This window comes from Nematolebias whitei, chromosome 9, assembly GCF_014905685.2.
Source record: "Nematolebias whitei isolate Nwh7 chromosome 9, NemWhi1, whole genome shotgun sequence".
NCBI lineage: Eukaryota > Metazoa > Chordata > Actinopteri > Cyprinodontiformes > Rivulidae > Nematolebias > Nematolebias whitei.
Window position 1 is genome coordinate 33473049 of NC_056506.1, and position 18020 is coordinate 33491068.

At 37.6% G+C, this 18020-nt stretch overlaps 1 protein-coding gene across 1 annotated transcript in view; it reads left to right on the forward strand.

Moving 5' to 3' along the window:
* The window catches only part of LOC119414228 (ephrin type-B receptor 1), a gene marked incomplete at its 5' end in the record, with an annotated part of 145019 nt that overhangs the window by 70413 nt on the left and 56586 nt on the right, over window positions 1–18020 (forward strand). Inside the window, 2 exons of the mRNA XM_037681328.1 lie at window positions 5056–5211; window positions 13101–13436. Coding sequence (XP_037537256.1) covers window positions 5056–5211; window positions 13101–13436 — 492 coding nt within the window. The remainder of the gene's footprint in view (window positions 1–5055; window positions 5212–13100; window positions 13437–18020) is intronic.

Sequence of the window (18020 nt, forward strand, 5' to 3'; positions counted from 1 at the left end):
TGTATGCATGTATATTGATCAGTTTAAACACTTTGTGTTAAGTTCTGGGTTCAACTATAGACAGGAACCTGTTTTTTTTTTTTCTCATTTAAAAGAGGGACCGAGATGGTGTATAGGCTGGGCAGCCAACTTGGGACCAGAATGTTTCAGGTTCAACCCCCCGCCATGCTCACATGTTGCGGTGTCCTTGAGCAAGACACTCAATTCCTAACTGCTCCCCTGGTGCCCACAGAGCAGCCCGCTGCTCCACCTGGGTGCATCTCAGGTGTGACGGGTTGAATGTAGCAAATTAATTTCATTATTGTATAGAAACATACAATGATGACAACACATAGCTCTTTCTTTCTTTCAAGTTTGGCATTTGGCTATAGCTATGTTAATTTATTCTGTTTAGTTTATGTTTTTGACTTACATTCAGATATTTTAGGTTACCAGTTATGGTAAGGTGACTGGAAAATTTAGAGAAAGCCATTCATGTCTGTTGGTCAGGCTTGCTATAACTTCAGACTATCACTGTCAGATTGTGATTGATGCTGAGAAAGAAAAATGAAAGCAACGATTTGCCAACTTAACACAGATTCAATCCTGCCAATCAAAACAAGAGAAAGATGGGTTGGCAAGGGGTAGAAGAGGACACAATTAGTTTATTACCTGTAGGACACACAAAAGTTGTGAAGTCAGAAAAGAACTGAAGTAGAAATAATACGTGTAGAAAACTATACATAGAGCATTCTGTTGGGACCACTTACAAGGAGTGGAAGTTTTGTTTCTGTATGAAGCCAGTTCAGTTGTGGGGTATCCCACCACACGGGAGGCTAATGGGTTGTTGATTGATTGTCCAATCCCATCCTGTCTTTAAAAAGGAAATCATTTGATAAATAATTGGTCTTTTTTTTCCCCCAAGTTTAATGTTTGGATTCATGCACATATTATGTTTCAATTAGAGAAAGAGCTTCAGCTCCAAGGTAGGAGTTCTAATCTACACAGACATTAATCTTCTTCTGTGTCTAAAGTGTTTGCACATGTGTGTGCATGTGTGTGGCTGCCTATTTGCCTTTGCCTGGCTGTCACTTATCTCCCTTCCTGTAACGCTGATCGCACCGTCCTCGTTTTTCCAAGGAGAGGCGTTAAATTATCTCAGGTTCTGTTGAACACATTCTAATCAAGTGGCGGAAAATGTGGGCACGCCGTCTCGTTTAATGGGGTCAACAGCGGCTACATGTGTCGCTGTGTAAATCACCACATTCGTTCTTTGATGCCAACGTTGTTGTTTCCTCTGGGTTTTAGGCTGGTTATCTTTCTTTATCGTGTGTGTGCATGAGTGCAAGAGTGTGTGCATTTCTTTTCTCACACACAGTTTGCTTTGAAACCCATTTACAGCACTTCTAGCACGGACAGCTGAATCAGCACAGCCTCCTCTGCTTTTCTCTTCACTTTTTGCACATTTATGAGCGTCCAGGGAAGCCACAGTCTGTCTGTAAACACACAACCCGAGGGCAAAACCTAATGCACACATTCTGCTTACACCCCATTAAACACACTGTGAACAACCTACAGTGACCCATTTTCAAAAGAGCCAGTTTAACACATCTGAAGCTTCCTCGCTTGTCTTTATAAGATGCCCATCTGCATGCAAGCACTTCTCTGTCTCCCCTTTTATACTTCAAATATGATGACACATACGTTCTCTCCTCCTCTCCTGCTAGAAAGTCATTTTTGATCTTTGTTTTATCATCTTGTAATGTCTGATATTGTTGGAAGTTATTGCCCCACAAAGTGACTCTGCAGCTGTTTTGTGATTCCACACATGTCAACAGAGCACTTTCAAGAGTCTCAGTGTTCTTGTATTAGTTGGAGCTTGATCTTGTTACTGGGGAAGTCTGTGGTAAAAGTCAAGCGAGTTTGCAAACTTCCACTCCTACACTGAAAACATCCTTACTCTCTCTCCTATAGAAACCTTAAAGTCTTTATAGTATCCCACAAACCCAGTGGCACTTTAACACAGTCTTCCACTGTGGTTCTGGTGGATTCACAACATAGCTGTGGACTCTTTTATGAGCTTTCTGTGACTGTTTTGCTCTGGTCTCGTATGTATATTTGGATGTGGCAGTTTTGTTGTGTGTTAACAGAGTTTTATGACCAGACATGAGGTCAGTCAGTTAGCCTTGTGTGCCTGTTAGCCACAGCAAAAGAGATGGTGGACTAACCAGTGGCCTGAAAGCTGAATGGGTTGTTTTGTCCTTTCCACGTGTTTTTTTTTTTTTACACTATCAGTTATTAAAATCTGAGGAAGGTGATATGAATAGAATAAAGAAAGGTGTCAGAAAATTTGTAATAGTGTTACAATTTTAAAATCACTGACAATTGTTTCATTATTATTATTTTTTTCAATACACCCCTATTCCACACCACTCCCAACACACTCGTCTAACAGATGCCCTCACAAAAAAAAAAAAAAAAAAGAAAGTGACAACTGACAAAAATACTCACCATTCTGGGATGTGGATTCTGGTAAAATGAAAGCTATTCACTCATTTCACAATTCATGTGTATTTCATAACCCAAAAAGATTCAAGATAAGAAGAACCTGTTTTTTTTTTACGTTGCTAAAACATGTTGCCTAAACTGAACGGAGTCATTCAAGTCTTAATTTTGAATACAGAACAAATTCAATAATTACTGAGGAAAACCGGTGCTGATATAAACATTGATGCATCTCATTCAACTTAGTAAAGACTAATGTTAGCAGCATGATTAAAGACTTTTAAGTTTTTCACATTTTTGTCACATTTTGGTTAAGAAATTAACACATACACATAGTTTAGATAAACGTTTTACCCCGTACCTTATCTTGTTACAAATACAGAAAACAAGGATTGCATAAAAAGAGAATAGGGGTCACTTCAAGATTTTTATGATAGGTGTTGTACTGGAAAACACAACAGAACTGGAGAAAGAGACATGACAGTTGCCAAACAAGATGGTACATTATCAACATATTGCATTAACGTCAGCAACATGCTGGTGGGAAAAAAAAAAAAGAGTTGCAGCAATGATTTGAAATTGAATACAGTAGTCCCTCACTACTTCACGGTTCGTTTATTGCAAATTCGCTCTTAAAAAAACTGAAAAGCCCCATGAATGTTTTGAGACTTTGGAGACTCTTTCTCCAAAGATAGGTAAGATGCTGCTTTTGTTGGAGTCAACATCATTATTCTACTTTAAACAGATAAAGAACTGCACGGTGGATCAGTTGGTAGAGCTGTTGCTTCTAAGCAAGAAAGTCGCTGAATCAAACCCCAACCAGGGACCTTTCTGGTTGGAGTTTGCATGTTCTCTCTGTACTTGCATGGGTTTTCTCCAGGTACTCCAGTTTCCTCCCACAGACCAAAAACATGCATGTTAGGTTGACTGGTTACTCTAAATTGTCCCTAGGTGTGAGTGAGAGAGTGAATGGTTGTTTGTCTCCAAGTGTCCCTGTGATGGACTGGAAACCTGTTCGGGCTGTACCCACCTCTCACACAGTGATGGCTGGACATGGGCAATGGTGACCCCCGCGACCCATAAAGGAAGATGCGGGTAAAAGATAATGGATGGATGGATGGATTAATATTTATACCACTGTATCCGTCCCTAATGGAGGTTAAAATAAGGCTTTTATTCACATAAATGTTAATATTATTCATAATTTGGTCTGTCTGTAAAAAAAAAAAATATATATATATAGGATCAACTCTGAGTGACGGTCCTTGTTTCAAGCAAGCATGCTCTCAGAAATATGGAACGATGGTGCCACAAAATGTATTTCTCAAAATGTTTCTCCCTTTTAAGAACTGTGTAATAAAACGACTAAAACTTCTGTCTTTACACAATTATGAGCATACCCTACATCTACCGTCAAGCTGTTGTGATCAATCAGCCTTGTCCCATTAAATTTATAACCCTTCCCCCTTAAGAGTGCAGCAACGGCACCGCTTTCTCCCCCACCGGAGAGCTTGCTAAAATACCAGACATTTATCACAGTTATTATAGTCATTAAATCCTTGCACACGGTGCTGAATCTTCTCAGCTTTGTGTTGTAGTTTTGTTTGGCTTTGTTTTGTTTTTTGAGGCATGAGAGTAAATGGATTAGGTCATTGCCTTCACTTAGGGACAGGGCTATCAGCAACAATAATCTTTGTCCTCCACTGCAGCCTTTCAGATTTAAAACTTTGACACATCTTAGCACCTTCCAGAACTGAGTGCCACCTAGGCTTTTTACAGGACTCTGTGTTCTTGTTATCATGGCTGATACTATTACTCTGGCTGTATTTTTAAAAGTGCACAGTGAATTTAAGCACAGCTGCAGCTCAGAAGGTGAAGCAGGTCATCCAGTAATCTGAGGGAAATGTTACATTTTTGCTCTTGGTGTTAATGTGTCCAGGTGCTATTAAGCAAGATATGAAATTCCAATCTTCTCCCAATTGTTTTCTAGTTTGTACATCTTTGTGTGTTAAAATTGGACAGTTATCTGCTTGTGTGGAAGCAGTCTGCACTATAGTGCAATGACAGGATAAAGGGATGAGAGAAGCACTTTATAAATACAGTCTAACTCCCTTTTAATTTTTCAGAGGTTTCCTGATAACACAAATAAGGGATAGTTTTTAGTTGTTATTTGTTTTTTATGAAAATAACAATGTTGGGGCCTTTCAAATGAAGCCTGATTAATTTTACACAAATTTAGGTTTTGCATGAAAATAAAAATACATCTGTCTTTTATTTCATCTTTCACCTCTGACTTGCTTATAAAACTCCTTTATTGTCTCACTTGTCAGCGTACTTAGGAACGAAAATGCTAAATGTACATTTTTTGGTGTTACAAGCTTCTATAAAGACATTAATAGCCCTAAACTATTAAAATTGATCTTGCTGTTTTCCATCTCACTCAGTTTTTATATCTTCTCATCACTTTTGCAGAATTATTCACAAGTCCCAGATGCTTGACATAATGAGTGTGAACCCACTTGTATTTATTTTCTTCATTTATTTCCTGACACAGACTTTTTCTTGTTGCAGCATGCCCACCGGGCACCTTCAAGTCAACCCAAGGTCCAGGTCTCTGTCTCCAGTGCCCTTCCAACAGCCGCTCCACAGCTGAAGCTGCCACTGTTTGCGTGTGCCGCAATGGTTATTACCGCGGGGATGGCGATCAGCCAGATGAACCCTGCACCAGTGAGTATACCACACAGGATATCACATACGTTTGAAAGTACTCACTTTGATATTCTTGTATAGGACATGTAACTTGTAAGAGGCTTTTTTAAGGCTTCTTTATTGGTTAATGGCATAAATGGCAACAGTAACACTAGATAGATTTGTGAATGATTCCTTCTTATCTTAATGTCACACTTATTTTTTTTTTCCATTGTCAATCCAGCTCAGGAAGTTAGATTTAAATGAGTACAGTATCTAAATCACAACTGTCCTTTGAACACAGCACATTTTTTCTTTGCACCTCCATCACTGTACCAATGAGCTTCTTGTCCATTTCTCTTCAAACGTCTCCTTTATTTAAATTTAACTTTGCCTCATTTTTTCCTCTTTTTTTCTGTTATCATCCCCTGAAGTCCTAATTACTCAGGCAGATGCTGTGAAGCTTCAACATTGTCCTGCCGTTATCCGCTGGAGATCCAATAAGGCCTCGCACAGCATCATAGTTATCTTAATATGATGTAAAAGCAATATGCTAAGCATTCCTGCTCTCCCAACTGACACACAGTTACATAGAGAGAAAAAAAAAAGAAGTTTGCTTTCCATGTTTTTCTTTTGCTGATGTTACAATGTGCATTTTTATTTGTTCTTCATAGATAGCCTGGATGAATTAGTTATCTGGTTATCTCTTAATTAATGCAGCTTTTTTAACAAACAAGTTTAGTTAATTGGCTTTCTGAACGGGCTCAGGGCCACTTTGTTATTACTGGTTGTGTGATCTTCATATCTAAAACATGCCTTTACTAGAAGTCCTTTGGCGTGAATTGTTTTTTTAATAATTTTATACAAGTGCTTTACAGCTCTAATTATATTATTGTGGCATTCGTACATTTAAGTTGTCTAAAAAGTGGAAGACATCGCTTCTTCGTTTTGCGTTTTCAATGTTCTCCCCTGGTATAATACATGGCTCTCTGGTGAATTAGTAAATGTTCTATCAACTATAGCATCTGCTTCTACCTTGAGGCCTCACATTTCCCCCAAGCAATCTCCACAAAAGCTCCCCGCTGATTATCTTGAACAGATCCCTATGGTCTGCTCAGCCTGTTACTTTTCTTTCTGATTTCAATCATTCGAGTCTTTTCCTCTCTGTCAGATCTCATCTTTCTTTCTCCTTAGCTCAAGACTTTTCTCTCATTTTGCACTCATGGAAAAAAAGAATCTTAGTACTTTTTTCTTTTCTCCAAAAACGTCCTTAATATATGTTCATGCACACATAGAATGTTCTTTTGTGTCTGTTTTCAGCTGCGACGTTTGCCAGTATCATTAAAACCGGCTTCAGTCCTTCTATTTTTGTCATTGTAATTATTTTACAGCGTCAGCAGCACATTCAACGCTTCCTATAATGGATGAAACATATTGTAGCAGCTTAGCTTGATTTTCTGGGTGCCCTAGAACACAGTAGGAGGGCTGCTGAGATCATCCTAGTAAGAATCTCTTTAATACTGTGGGTCCCGATAAGACCACTGCCAGAGTAGCTTAAATCAAGCCAGTCTAGAGTGGCAGAAGCTGTAGCTTAAGTGCTTCTCAGCAGCGTCAGAAGCGCAGGTCTCTGTATGCTCCAAATCAGCCTGATTAGCCTGCTGATGGATCATCCAATCCCTGGCTCTGTCAGCAGGGGGCCTCATGCTATACCCCCCCCCCCCCCCCCAACCCATCTCCACCAGTCTCTTCCTTCAGGGTTCTGAATATGCCAGAACTGGGATGCATTTCAAACTATTCTTCAGTCTCTCACCCTCTCCTTTCTCCCATTTCTCTGCCTTGTGCTGTTTTCAATATTTGCCTGAGGGTAGGAACACCACAAGTGTTCAGTCTCTCAGTGTGAAGCCCACCGTTCACTCAGACTGCCCAGTAAAGTAAGTACTTTTGGGATTGTGGCTTGCATTTTTACTTTATGCTCTTCCTGTCCCTTGCCTGGATTTTAAGCCCAGTGTGACCTTCAGTACCTGCCATTCCCTCTAGGTGTGAATGTGAGGAAAAGAGTTATTGTGCACATGTGAGAGCATTTCAGTAGGAAAAGGTCAGTCAGTTTCAGCATGCAGGGCCGTGGGGATTTTCTCAATGTGTGAGTCAGGAAGAGAAAGACTGACAGGCTGAGTAGTGACTGGGGGAACTCTAGAAGTTACAGATTGGTCCATAGAGGAGAGGGATACAGTGATGGATCATGCTTATGGAAGGGATGGTGAAAAAGAAACAGTGAAAGGATAAAAGACAGTTAATAATATTGTTTAATTAAATAAAATAAAAAATCAACTCATAGTGAGGTTATATAGTATTGTGTTATTGTAACATTCAAATATTGGTATTTGAAAGTTTAAATGACTCCATAAAAACTATTATTTTACAAGTTATTCATTCTTTCAATTTATCACAAATGTTGCACCTACACATGTTTAGGAAAAAACATTGAAATGCTTATGCATTTGCACATTTACGTCTTAGAAACTATCACAAATAGTTTCAAATTAATTCACATAGACAATTTAATAATAATAATAAAATAAATGAAAACTGATATTGAGAGTTGTATATTTCAAACAAACTCAGCCTCTATTTTTTTTTCTTTACATCTTTCATAAGGTAAATATTGAGAAGTGAGCATCCATCTCCAATGATTATCTATATATTTATTTTTTCTGCTGGAGTCTCTTGAGGTTCCATATCACTAGCTGTCAGCTAGCTAGTTTCCTGTTTTCATGTGCAAGTAATTTAAAATCAAATTGACCTAAATCAAGTATTTTATTTGACTACTCTTATTCCTCTTCTATTTAGGAAGACATGGTTATTTAAAATGAGTAATGAAAAGTTATACAAGTTTCTCTGCTGCACATTTGATGCAGTACATGAAGTCTAGAATCACTGTGGTCTAACATTTTCAGTAAAAATAGTAATGTGTTTGACATGTGGCTTTATTCAGCTTAAAATATTCAAGATGGGGAGTTTGACTTTTATTACGTTTATCTGAAATGTACACACTTTAACCTGCACTGATCGTACACTCAGCTACTTTGCAAGGCATCTCATCTGATCTAAAGTTACCACGTTTGCTTATTTTAGGCAACTTTGGGCTCGTGTTTTCAAAGGGATCAGGTTGCTTATATTTGTGAAATAAATATGGCAACACCAGCTCGCCCGTACAGAATGGAAAACAGAATCGCTGTGGCTATTAAAAGAATAAGCATTTTTAAAAGTGGGAAAAAAAAGCTAATTCTCATTTCTGCATGTTTTGCTTTCAAGAAGTGAAAAAAAAGCACAAAACTCAAGTACTTCCTAAAAATGTGCATAAATGCAAGAAAGCACCAGTTTTCTGTTGTAACAGTTTGCTTCCACTTCTTTAGTTGCATAATAAAAGTAAAGGCTGCAAGCGAGGAATGATCCGTGGACTTTAGCTTGAACACTTCTGCTTCCATGAGTTCCCAAGAGGGTTCTCCTCGGACATGTCTGCAGGCAGGTGGTGCTATTTATAAACCTTCACTTTGCATTTTTATGTAACTGTGGTAGCTTGGTGGTCAATACTGAGGTCTTGTAATGCGGAGGACTGCACGTTTGAGCCCAAGTTGCATTTGGAAGGTCATCGGGCGTTAAACTATAGACATGCACGTTTGCTTGCTATGACGACTGCCGAAAGAGGCAGCAGCCAAAAGAACAAAAGCTCATTTAATGTGGTCAGGTTAAAACAAGCTAAAGTCAGATCTGATGATTCCTCAGAGAGTTTTCTTTTAAGTGGTGAAGGATCAGCATAGACAAGTTATTGACTGTCTGATCGAGCTCTTGGATTTTCATGCGGATTGAATGTTTTATGTGTGCCTTATCGAGACTTTTTGTTTTATGGCAACAAACTTTGATACGTTGCCACTCCCACACGGTTTTATGTAGACTTAGGTTCTGACAACTTTTAATCCCACTAAGTCTCTGTGTTTGAAGTTGATGAGGTAATGCATGGGAGAAGTTTGTTCAAAAATAATCTGCACACATTTCTGAAAACTGCACTCAACAAACTGCAAACATTACTCAGTGTGAGAGACATCAAAAGTAATTTTGATATCTCTAGATGACCTGATTTAACTTTTTTGTGATTTTTCACCAATGTTTTTTTTTTAATTTTATTAATTAATTTATTTATTTTACTTAAGGACAAAATCTTGGTATGCTCATGCTGAGTTCACTTTTACAATATCCCTGCTAAAACAGCCCCCTCTATTCCCAATGACATCTCTTAAATATATATATTTTATGTATTTTTGGTCTGTTAATACTTGGGTATTCTCAAAAAGTATTTTAAATTTCATTAATGTATTTCATCTGTCATCTGTTTTACAGTAAACAGACGAATGATGTTAATGAACTTTCTGAGCAGTGGCTAATTTCTTGCGTGCAACAAAAACAGGAAGAAAAAAAAAAAAACATTATTTTATAAAACAATAAAACACAAGGGGTAAATTAAAATAACTGAATATATTGCCAGTATTCAAAGCAAACCTTTGTAAGATCTTTAAAGTGTTTTGAAAACAGCAGCTTGAGACGTCTTTAAAAATTCATGCAATTTTTGGTTCATGCTGAAAAAAAAAAAATGAGATCAAGCTAAAAGACAAATCTTTTTGTATCTTTTAGTCAGTGAGAAAGAAAGCTTTTATACCACGTTTTATTCAATCTCTCACCAAGCTGGCTTTCTCTCTCCCAGCTTCTTCGGCTATGATTTGAATTTTCACCTAAATAACTTTCTGCTGATCCTCTCACCCATTTTACATCAAAATGCAAGCAGTTTAAAAAGATGAGGCATGCTAATGTCCATAAACCAAAAGGGTAAATATTTTGTGAGGTAAGGCAGAATATATATATATATATTTTTTTTTTTTTCTGGTGTTTTTTTAGACTCCTCTCGATGAGTGAAAGGTACTTTTTTTGTGTATTTGTTTAACAAACTAAACATAGACAGTTGTAATTTAAATTTGTGCTTGCAAGGTTTCATTCCCTTAACACATTTACTTTAATGTCACATAACTAGTTTGGTCAAATATAAACTATATATTATTTATAAGAACACCTGACATGGAATTATTGCTAATATAATCATACAGTTTGCCAGTCTTTTCTATTCAATTCAATTCAATTCAAAAGTACTTTATTAATCCCAAAGGGAAATTAAATGTTATTGTAACTCATTATCCTTGTTACATTAAGAAATACTGATGGCTGTAGGCAGGAAGGATCTCTTGTTAAGATCCGTCCCACAACAGATCCGAAGAAACTGGCTGCAGATGCTGTCTGATCCGTCCACCTAGACTTGACTGACCTCTCGGTTTCTCCAGGCAGCAGAACCACTCGAATGCCGGGCTGAGCTCCTCCCGGAGTGATGGGCACTCCTCCCAGCAGCCTGCCAAGTTCCTTGTTGCTGTGGACAGCCGGCTGCAGGTGCCACGGGACGATCCTGTCCTTCTGCTGTCACGAGCCGTGTTTCCTGCTAGTTCCAGGATTTCAGTGGTCAGGAACCCGAGCACAGCCGGCAAGGAGATGGAAATGCATCTATGGCGCCTCCTTTTCAACTCGTTTGAGATATTATTAGATTTTTTTTTAAGTGTTAATCAGCTGCTCCTCCCGTTGTTAAAAAAAATCACCTTGTTATGGTTATGCATCATAACAAATGTCCAAAACTAAAAACGTTTCAGTAAAAATCCTTCCAGCTGCACAGCATCCGATACCAGAGGAAACAATCATTCAAAAAAATGTGATTTACATCCAGCAAAAGAGGAATTAAAGTTTCCAAAAGCAAAATCTCAGAATGAATGTAACAGAGCTACTCCAACATGCAGCCACCCCGAGCAGCACCATTCTAAAACTTCTATGCAGATGATCACCCTGTAGATACTAGCTTGGACACTTGTTGCATGTAAATATTTTATGTCATTTGTCAAGCATTTGCACATTTTCCCCCTCTCACGGAAACTGTGTTTAGTTTGCTGCTGTAAATCAATTTAGTTAGCCAGCATCATGATGTGCTGCTGTGACTGCCACATCTGTTAAAGCAATTATCCTTGTTGTGATTGCACGATTAATATACATCAATACATGTCAGAAAATATTTAGCACTCCCTTAGCTTAAGTGAAAGCAAATATTGTGTAAGTGCAATAAAATCGGATGGCCATAGCTGACTAAACTCTATCTTAGAGGCTTTTAAGTCAAGTTATCCCACAATAAATCTAATTATAAATTTAAAGAGCCAAACGATACAATAATCGTCTGCAAATCATTCTTTAAGTGGCAGTCTCATCCGACTTAAGTAACCTCTGAACCAGCAGTTGTGCTCTCACAGATGTTTGTTGGTTCAGTGAAAAAATAAACTGATGCATTGACACAAAAACGTATTGGCTCAGGTTCATGAAAACTGTTTGGGTGTAGTTTTTTTTTTACAGTGGCACTCGTGTGTTTTTTTCATTAGCAATGCAAGTTTAGGAGTGTGAAGAAGTATGTGATGGATGATACAAAGTATACACAGCGCATGGGGAATGTATGAAGTGCCGACTGAACAGTTCCTCAGAGAACAGCAGTGCGTCTAGTCCATGGGACACCCTTTTGAGCTGTATTTCTTCTACACATACAATGCATCTTGTAGCATCAAAAGACCAAATTAGATGGCATTTGACCTGCATCTGGAGCACTATCTATCCCCTCAGCCAGACCATAATAATCCCACTGTGGAGGTCATGCCCTTCCTGTCACTGACCTCTCTTGCTGTTCAGGCACAGAGATGAGGTTGCAGCCATAACAGGGTTGCTCTGTCACCCTTGTGTGTTTTGTCGCTTTGTCCCAGTTTGCCAGGTCTATCCCACTTGGCTTGCAACAACAATGATTAATCACGTCTCTGTGTAGAATGAAGTAACCCCGACTTCCTCCTACAAAAATGCAATGCTAAAGTGATGTATTGTTATATGCTTACAAATTTATATACAGTTATTTTGTCATACATTCTACACAAAATCGAAGAAATATAATAAAGTATGTTACACTGTGAGTAAATCCTCAAAGGTTTTAACAGTTGATTGGATCAATTTAAAATTGTCATGAACCTAGAGACGGGTCAGTACACTGTTACTTTTCTTTATATAATAAAGACTTGGCTTTATGGAGGATGAATTGGTACCAGATTACTTCTCCAGGGCTGCCTTATTCAGCCTGAACAGCACTGACCAAGGACTTTGGATAGATTGCGCTTTCTCTGGTATTTGAGAGAGAAAAGCTGCCTCTGTGCAGTCATGGGGACTCAGCATATCTGCTAAGCATAATTCTTCTCTGTCATTGCAGCAGATTTTAACTCGTAAAGAATCATACTGCAATTCCAAGAGACAAGCCTGGCTTTTTTGTAACCTGATAATAAGCCACCACTCATTCAGAACAATAGTTGTGTTATTTCTTGATTTCTTTTTAAATATAGTTTTTGAGCTTCTACTCAAGCTGTGATCTTTAAGGGATTGAATAGAACCATGAATTTGCAGAGCCACTTGGATCAGAGTACTCCTTGCTACACTGCATTTCTGTAAATAACCAGTATTTGATAGACATTACGGTTTCACTGTATGATCTCTGTGAATGTGAATAGAATAAATTAGCATTTCCATTGTGCTTTAGATGGAGAAATTTTACACAAGAGCCTCAGACAATAGCACTTACATTTATTACAGTGCTGTAAAATATGTACTTTCACCAAAGAGAATTGGCTATTTCCTTTACTTGCAATGCAGTGGTTTTCTTTAAGCTTCATGATCGCTTACTTATGGTAAAATGTGTTGTGGTGCAAAAATAGCTGAGTTTGATGTATTCAGAATTGACTCACATAATGTTGCTTTATTTTTTTCAGGTGTTCCATCCAGTCCAAGAAATGTGATCTCCATCGTGAATGAGACCTCAGTAATCCTGGAGTGGCACTCTCCCAGGGAGACAGGCGGTCGGGATGATGTCGTTTACAATATAGTGTGCAAGAAGTGCAAAGCCGACAGACGCTCTTGTTCCCACTGCGATGACAACGTGGATTTTGTTCCTCGACAGCTGGGTCTGACAGAGACCAGGGTCTTCATCAGTAACCTACTGGCTCACACGCTCTACAGCTTTGAGATACAAGCTGTGAATGGTGTCAGCAATAAGAGTCCTTACCCAGCACAGCATGTCACCATAGACATCACTACCAACCAGGCTGGTACGTACCTAACAATCCTTAGTCGTGATAAGTATAGTGGTTATGTGCTAAACAAATATCGTTGCATGTTTTATTCTAATTTTCATGCATGTGTATTTCCTGCTTTTTGGTTTAAGCTGCAATCACCTTTTACTTATTTTTTTCCAAAATGCCACACTGCAGCAGCCCTATTTAACGATAACACCCACACAAGGTGAAAACAAAACACGACTGATTTATTAATAAGAACAGTGATTAGCAAATAGTTCAGTCTTGCAACACAGTTAACTTCTGTCATTTAACTTTCTTATTTATGACATTATGCTGCCACACATGAGACATGGACCCAATGTGTGATAAATATTAAGGAGGCATGTGCTGATAGTGGAATTGAAAATATCGTTATAATGCAATAAATCTAAAAGTCATGGAGTAAAATCACAGTGACTGACAATGTAACTCCTTTGGTTGGGGAAATAAAAGATCTCCCAAGCTTTTTTTTTTTTTTTTTTTTTTTTTTTTTTTTACAGTAATGCACAGATAAGTACTGCAATGTTTCAGCATTCTTACATGTGCACTACACATACATTTAAAGCACTTAGAGACAATAAAGCAGTATTGATTTATTTTATTCTAACAGTAACTTGTCTATAGCAGTTTTATTTCCATCTAACCCTGTCTGTTGTATTTCAGACTGGATTTGCAAAAATATAAACTCTCTTATTCTAAATTTATATTTGTGATTGTATATTTTAAAAGAGCATCATGTTGCATACTGTGAATTTCAGAGTTACATTCCATAGCTCAGCAGGCTCCATGGCTACTTAAGGTTCATTTTGAATAATGAATGCTTGTTAAAGCAAAAGTGGGTGGTGAATTAATGTGCACCTTTCATCTATGTATTAAAATATTTGCTTTCCTCACTGAAATCTCTGTAGTGAAATTCACACTCAGACAGAATCTACAACTTCTTATAATTCAAGCAAAGCAAACTCAACTTTCTGTTACATTTACCTTTCTTTTCAAAGTTATTTAATCATCAAATCCTTCAAGCTTAACCAAGATACATTTCTTTGTTTGGCGTTCCAAATTCAACCTCTTGCACAACAGAAATATTTTCTCCACAAACAACAAAAACTCATGATGAGAAAACTCAGTTTGAACATTAGGAGTGGGGACGTATAAGAAACTGTGAAAAATGTGTGAACATATAGTTTATTTATTTATTTTTAATCTCACCTTTTGATTCAATAAACAGTTTTTATTTTGAATATATATCAGTATGTAGCACGGTGGCACAACTGGTAGAGCTGCTGCCTCTCAGCGAGCAGCTTACCCTGGTTCAAATCCTGGTCTGGGGGCCTTTCTGGGTGGAGTTTGCATGTTCTCTCCGTGCATGCGTGGGTTTTCTCCGAGTACTCCGGTTTCCTCCCACAGACCAAAAACATGCATGTTAGGCTGATTGGTAACTATAAATTGTCCCTAGGTGTGAGTGAGACAGTGAATGGCTGTTTGTCTCGCTTGTCTCTTTGTGGCTCTGTGATGGGCTGGAGACATGTCCAGGGTGTACCTGCCTCTCGCACAGCAATAGCTGGACATGGGCACTGGCGACCCCCATGACCCAAAAAGGAATAGACATCCTGCCAGACATAAATGTGGAAAGAATTGTTGTTTTGTTTTTTGGAGCAGTTTAAATTCTGTAAAGCTACAAGTTCATTTATATTTTTACATTTAATACATAAAGTAGAATAAGTTTGTAATTATTTATTTTATCTATTTATTTTATCGATATTTGTAAAAAAAAAAAAAAAAGCTGTAAGCCTTTTTATATTTGTCTATTGTTGTCGCTGTTGTCCATTGTTGTCATCTTTCTTTGTTGAAATCAGGTCTCTCTTGTAAATGAGTCCTCGAGGCTCAATGGAATTGACCTGTCTAAATAAAGGTTGAATGAATGAATCTTTACATTAGCCAATGACAAACGTACAGAATCAGAATCTACTGAGCTCATTGAAAGAGCAGTACCTGATATGTTGAACCAAACCAATATAAAATATAGAACAAATTCACTAATTGTTTTTTTTTTTTATTAAAAGACACTATTTTGTGTGCCTATTATGTATTATAACTCAGATATCAAACTTGGAATCTGAATCTAACCAATTAAAATAATAGGCCATCATCCACCTATTCATCCATTATATTTACCTGCTTTTTACTTTTCGGGTCATGGGGGTCACTGGTGCCCATGTTCAGCTATCACTGTGCGAGAGGCAGAGGACACCCTGGACAGGTCAGAAGTCCATCACCGAGACGCAGAGACAAAAGAGATGAACAACCATTCATTCTCTCACTCACACCTAGGGACAATTTAGAGATACCAATCAGCCTAACATGCATGTTTTTGGAATGTGGGAGAAAACCAGAGTATCTGGAGAAAACCCCTGCATGCACAGAGAGAACATGCAAACTCCACCCAGAATAGCCCCCGTGCTGAGAATCGATCTGGTGACGTTTTTGCTGAGAGGCGGCAGCTCTACCATCTGCGCCACCGTGACGCTCTGTCAACATATGTGTTTACAATAATCAGTGCAACTTTTTTCTTTTGAATCATTGTTTTGGGATGAGTTATAAACAAATTATTATTTAGGTCTTTCTCTTGGTCAATAGAATAAAGTAAAATTGTAAATTAGGGTGTCACTCGTGAAGTTTATTTAATGTTTGGTGAAAGACAAGACATTTCCAGCTGAGTCCAAGTAGTTAATGTTTTTATAGTGGTCCATTATTGTGGCTCTTGGGTCTTTAAAATCTTTCATCTTTTTTGCTCTGACGTATTTTTGTATGTCTTTTATATAGTGCAGATGAGCACTTAGCTCTGCAGATACATATTCTCATCCAGCGATGGAATACCAGACATTAAATTAATTCAATTTCAGTCCATTTTACCATTAATTTTAGAATGAACTTACCCTACAGTTATCTCAGAAACCAGTGAAAGAGTAATTGCTTTATCCAGGTTTTTTTTTTTTTTTTTTGTATTGGAGCATATTTTGAAATTACATTTTCCTTGACCTTGATGTCATACCACATCTGATTACATCAGCTCTTGGTAGAACATAATGACCAACTGCACTTGTCTTTGTTGAAGCATGACATAAGAGAAGAATGGGCAAAAAGACGAGGCAAGATGGAGAAATGAGGTGCTGTTTTTCTACCAGTCCCAGAAGCTATGACAGTGAAGGAGGGGAAAATGAGGGGGTAAATAGGTCTGATTATCAAGGTGGCCTAATGGTGCTGACTGTACCTATTTGACAGGCTAATAGCACACTTGACAAATAGATGTAGGAAGCATTGCCCAGGCCTATTGTTGAAGCCTGCTGCAATAATGAGGTGTCCTCCAATAGTCTGCCAGGCCTGTGTCCATCCTTTTGTGGCCCTTTTGTCGCCTGGTAATTGCACTGTTCCCAGCCTCGACAGGGGTTTGAAGAACACCGCTGACATTGTATAAGTGTACAGAAGAAAATAAAGGGAAGGGTGCACTTAAAAACTACAACCTAAAATACTTTTGAAATGCAAGCTTCTGTTTTTGTTGGGTCAAAAAGACTGCTGGTGCTTGTAGTAACAAAGCACAAGGCCATTTCTGTGAGCTACTTTGTAAGCCACATTAGTCCCAATTTTCATGCAATCTAAATAGCAACAAAAGAGAGTGTCTGAACACATGCAAAAAAAGTTCTCCATAGCCTTGCTTGTATAAACTCATTTGGCATGCATGAATGACTATGCCAGCTGACCTGATACAGAAGTGTTAGGTCATCCAGCCATTTGTCCTAGACAAAAAATACTTTATGCAAATAATTTTATTTCAATTTTATTTGTATAGCTAAGTTGATTGTCTTTTGTCAATGGGAAAATGTAAAAAAAAAAAAATAGTAATGAAAAATATTTTTTCAAGCTTATCCAACTTATGGACCGTATAACAGTATGGTTGACATTGTCTATAAATATCACTTATGGAATATAAAAAATATGAACATTTTAAATTATATAATGTTTGAACAGACAAATAACATCATATATGTAAAAATAGATTCATTTACTTTAGACAAAACTATGTATGTATGTATGTATGTATGTATGTATGTATGTATGTATGTATGTACGTACGTATGTACGTACGTATGTATGTGTGTATGTTCAAGTTTCTTTCTTGTCATTCACATCACATGTGGTACATGAGGTGGAATAAAATTGTGTCCTCAAGGTCCCAGTTACACCCCAAAATATCAAAAATATAAAGTATATAAAGAAACACTATATAAGGATCTATGATATACACTTAGATATACGCTAAATGAACACAAAACAATACGCTAAAAGTGTTATGTTATACGCTACACTAAATAATGTAAAATAATACTGTATATTAAACAGCAGCCTGAGCATGAGTCTGTAGTGAGTAAATGGGCATGAATGAATAAATACAGCAGCATGAGATAGTAAGCACATATACGTGTGTGTATGTATGCATGTATGTTTGTATTTATGTATGTATGTATGTATGTACAAATACATATATATATATATATATATATATATATATATATATAT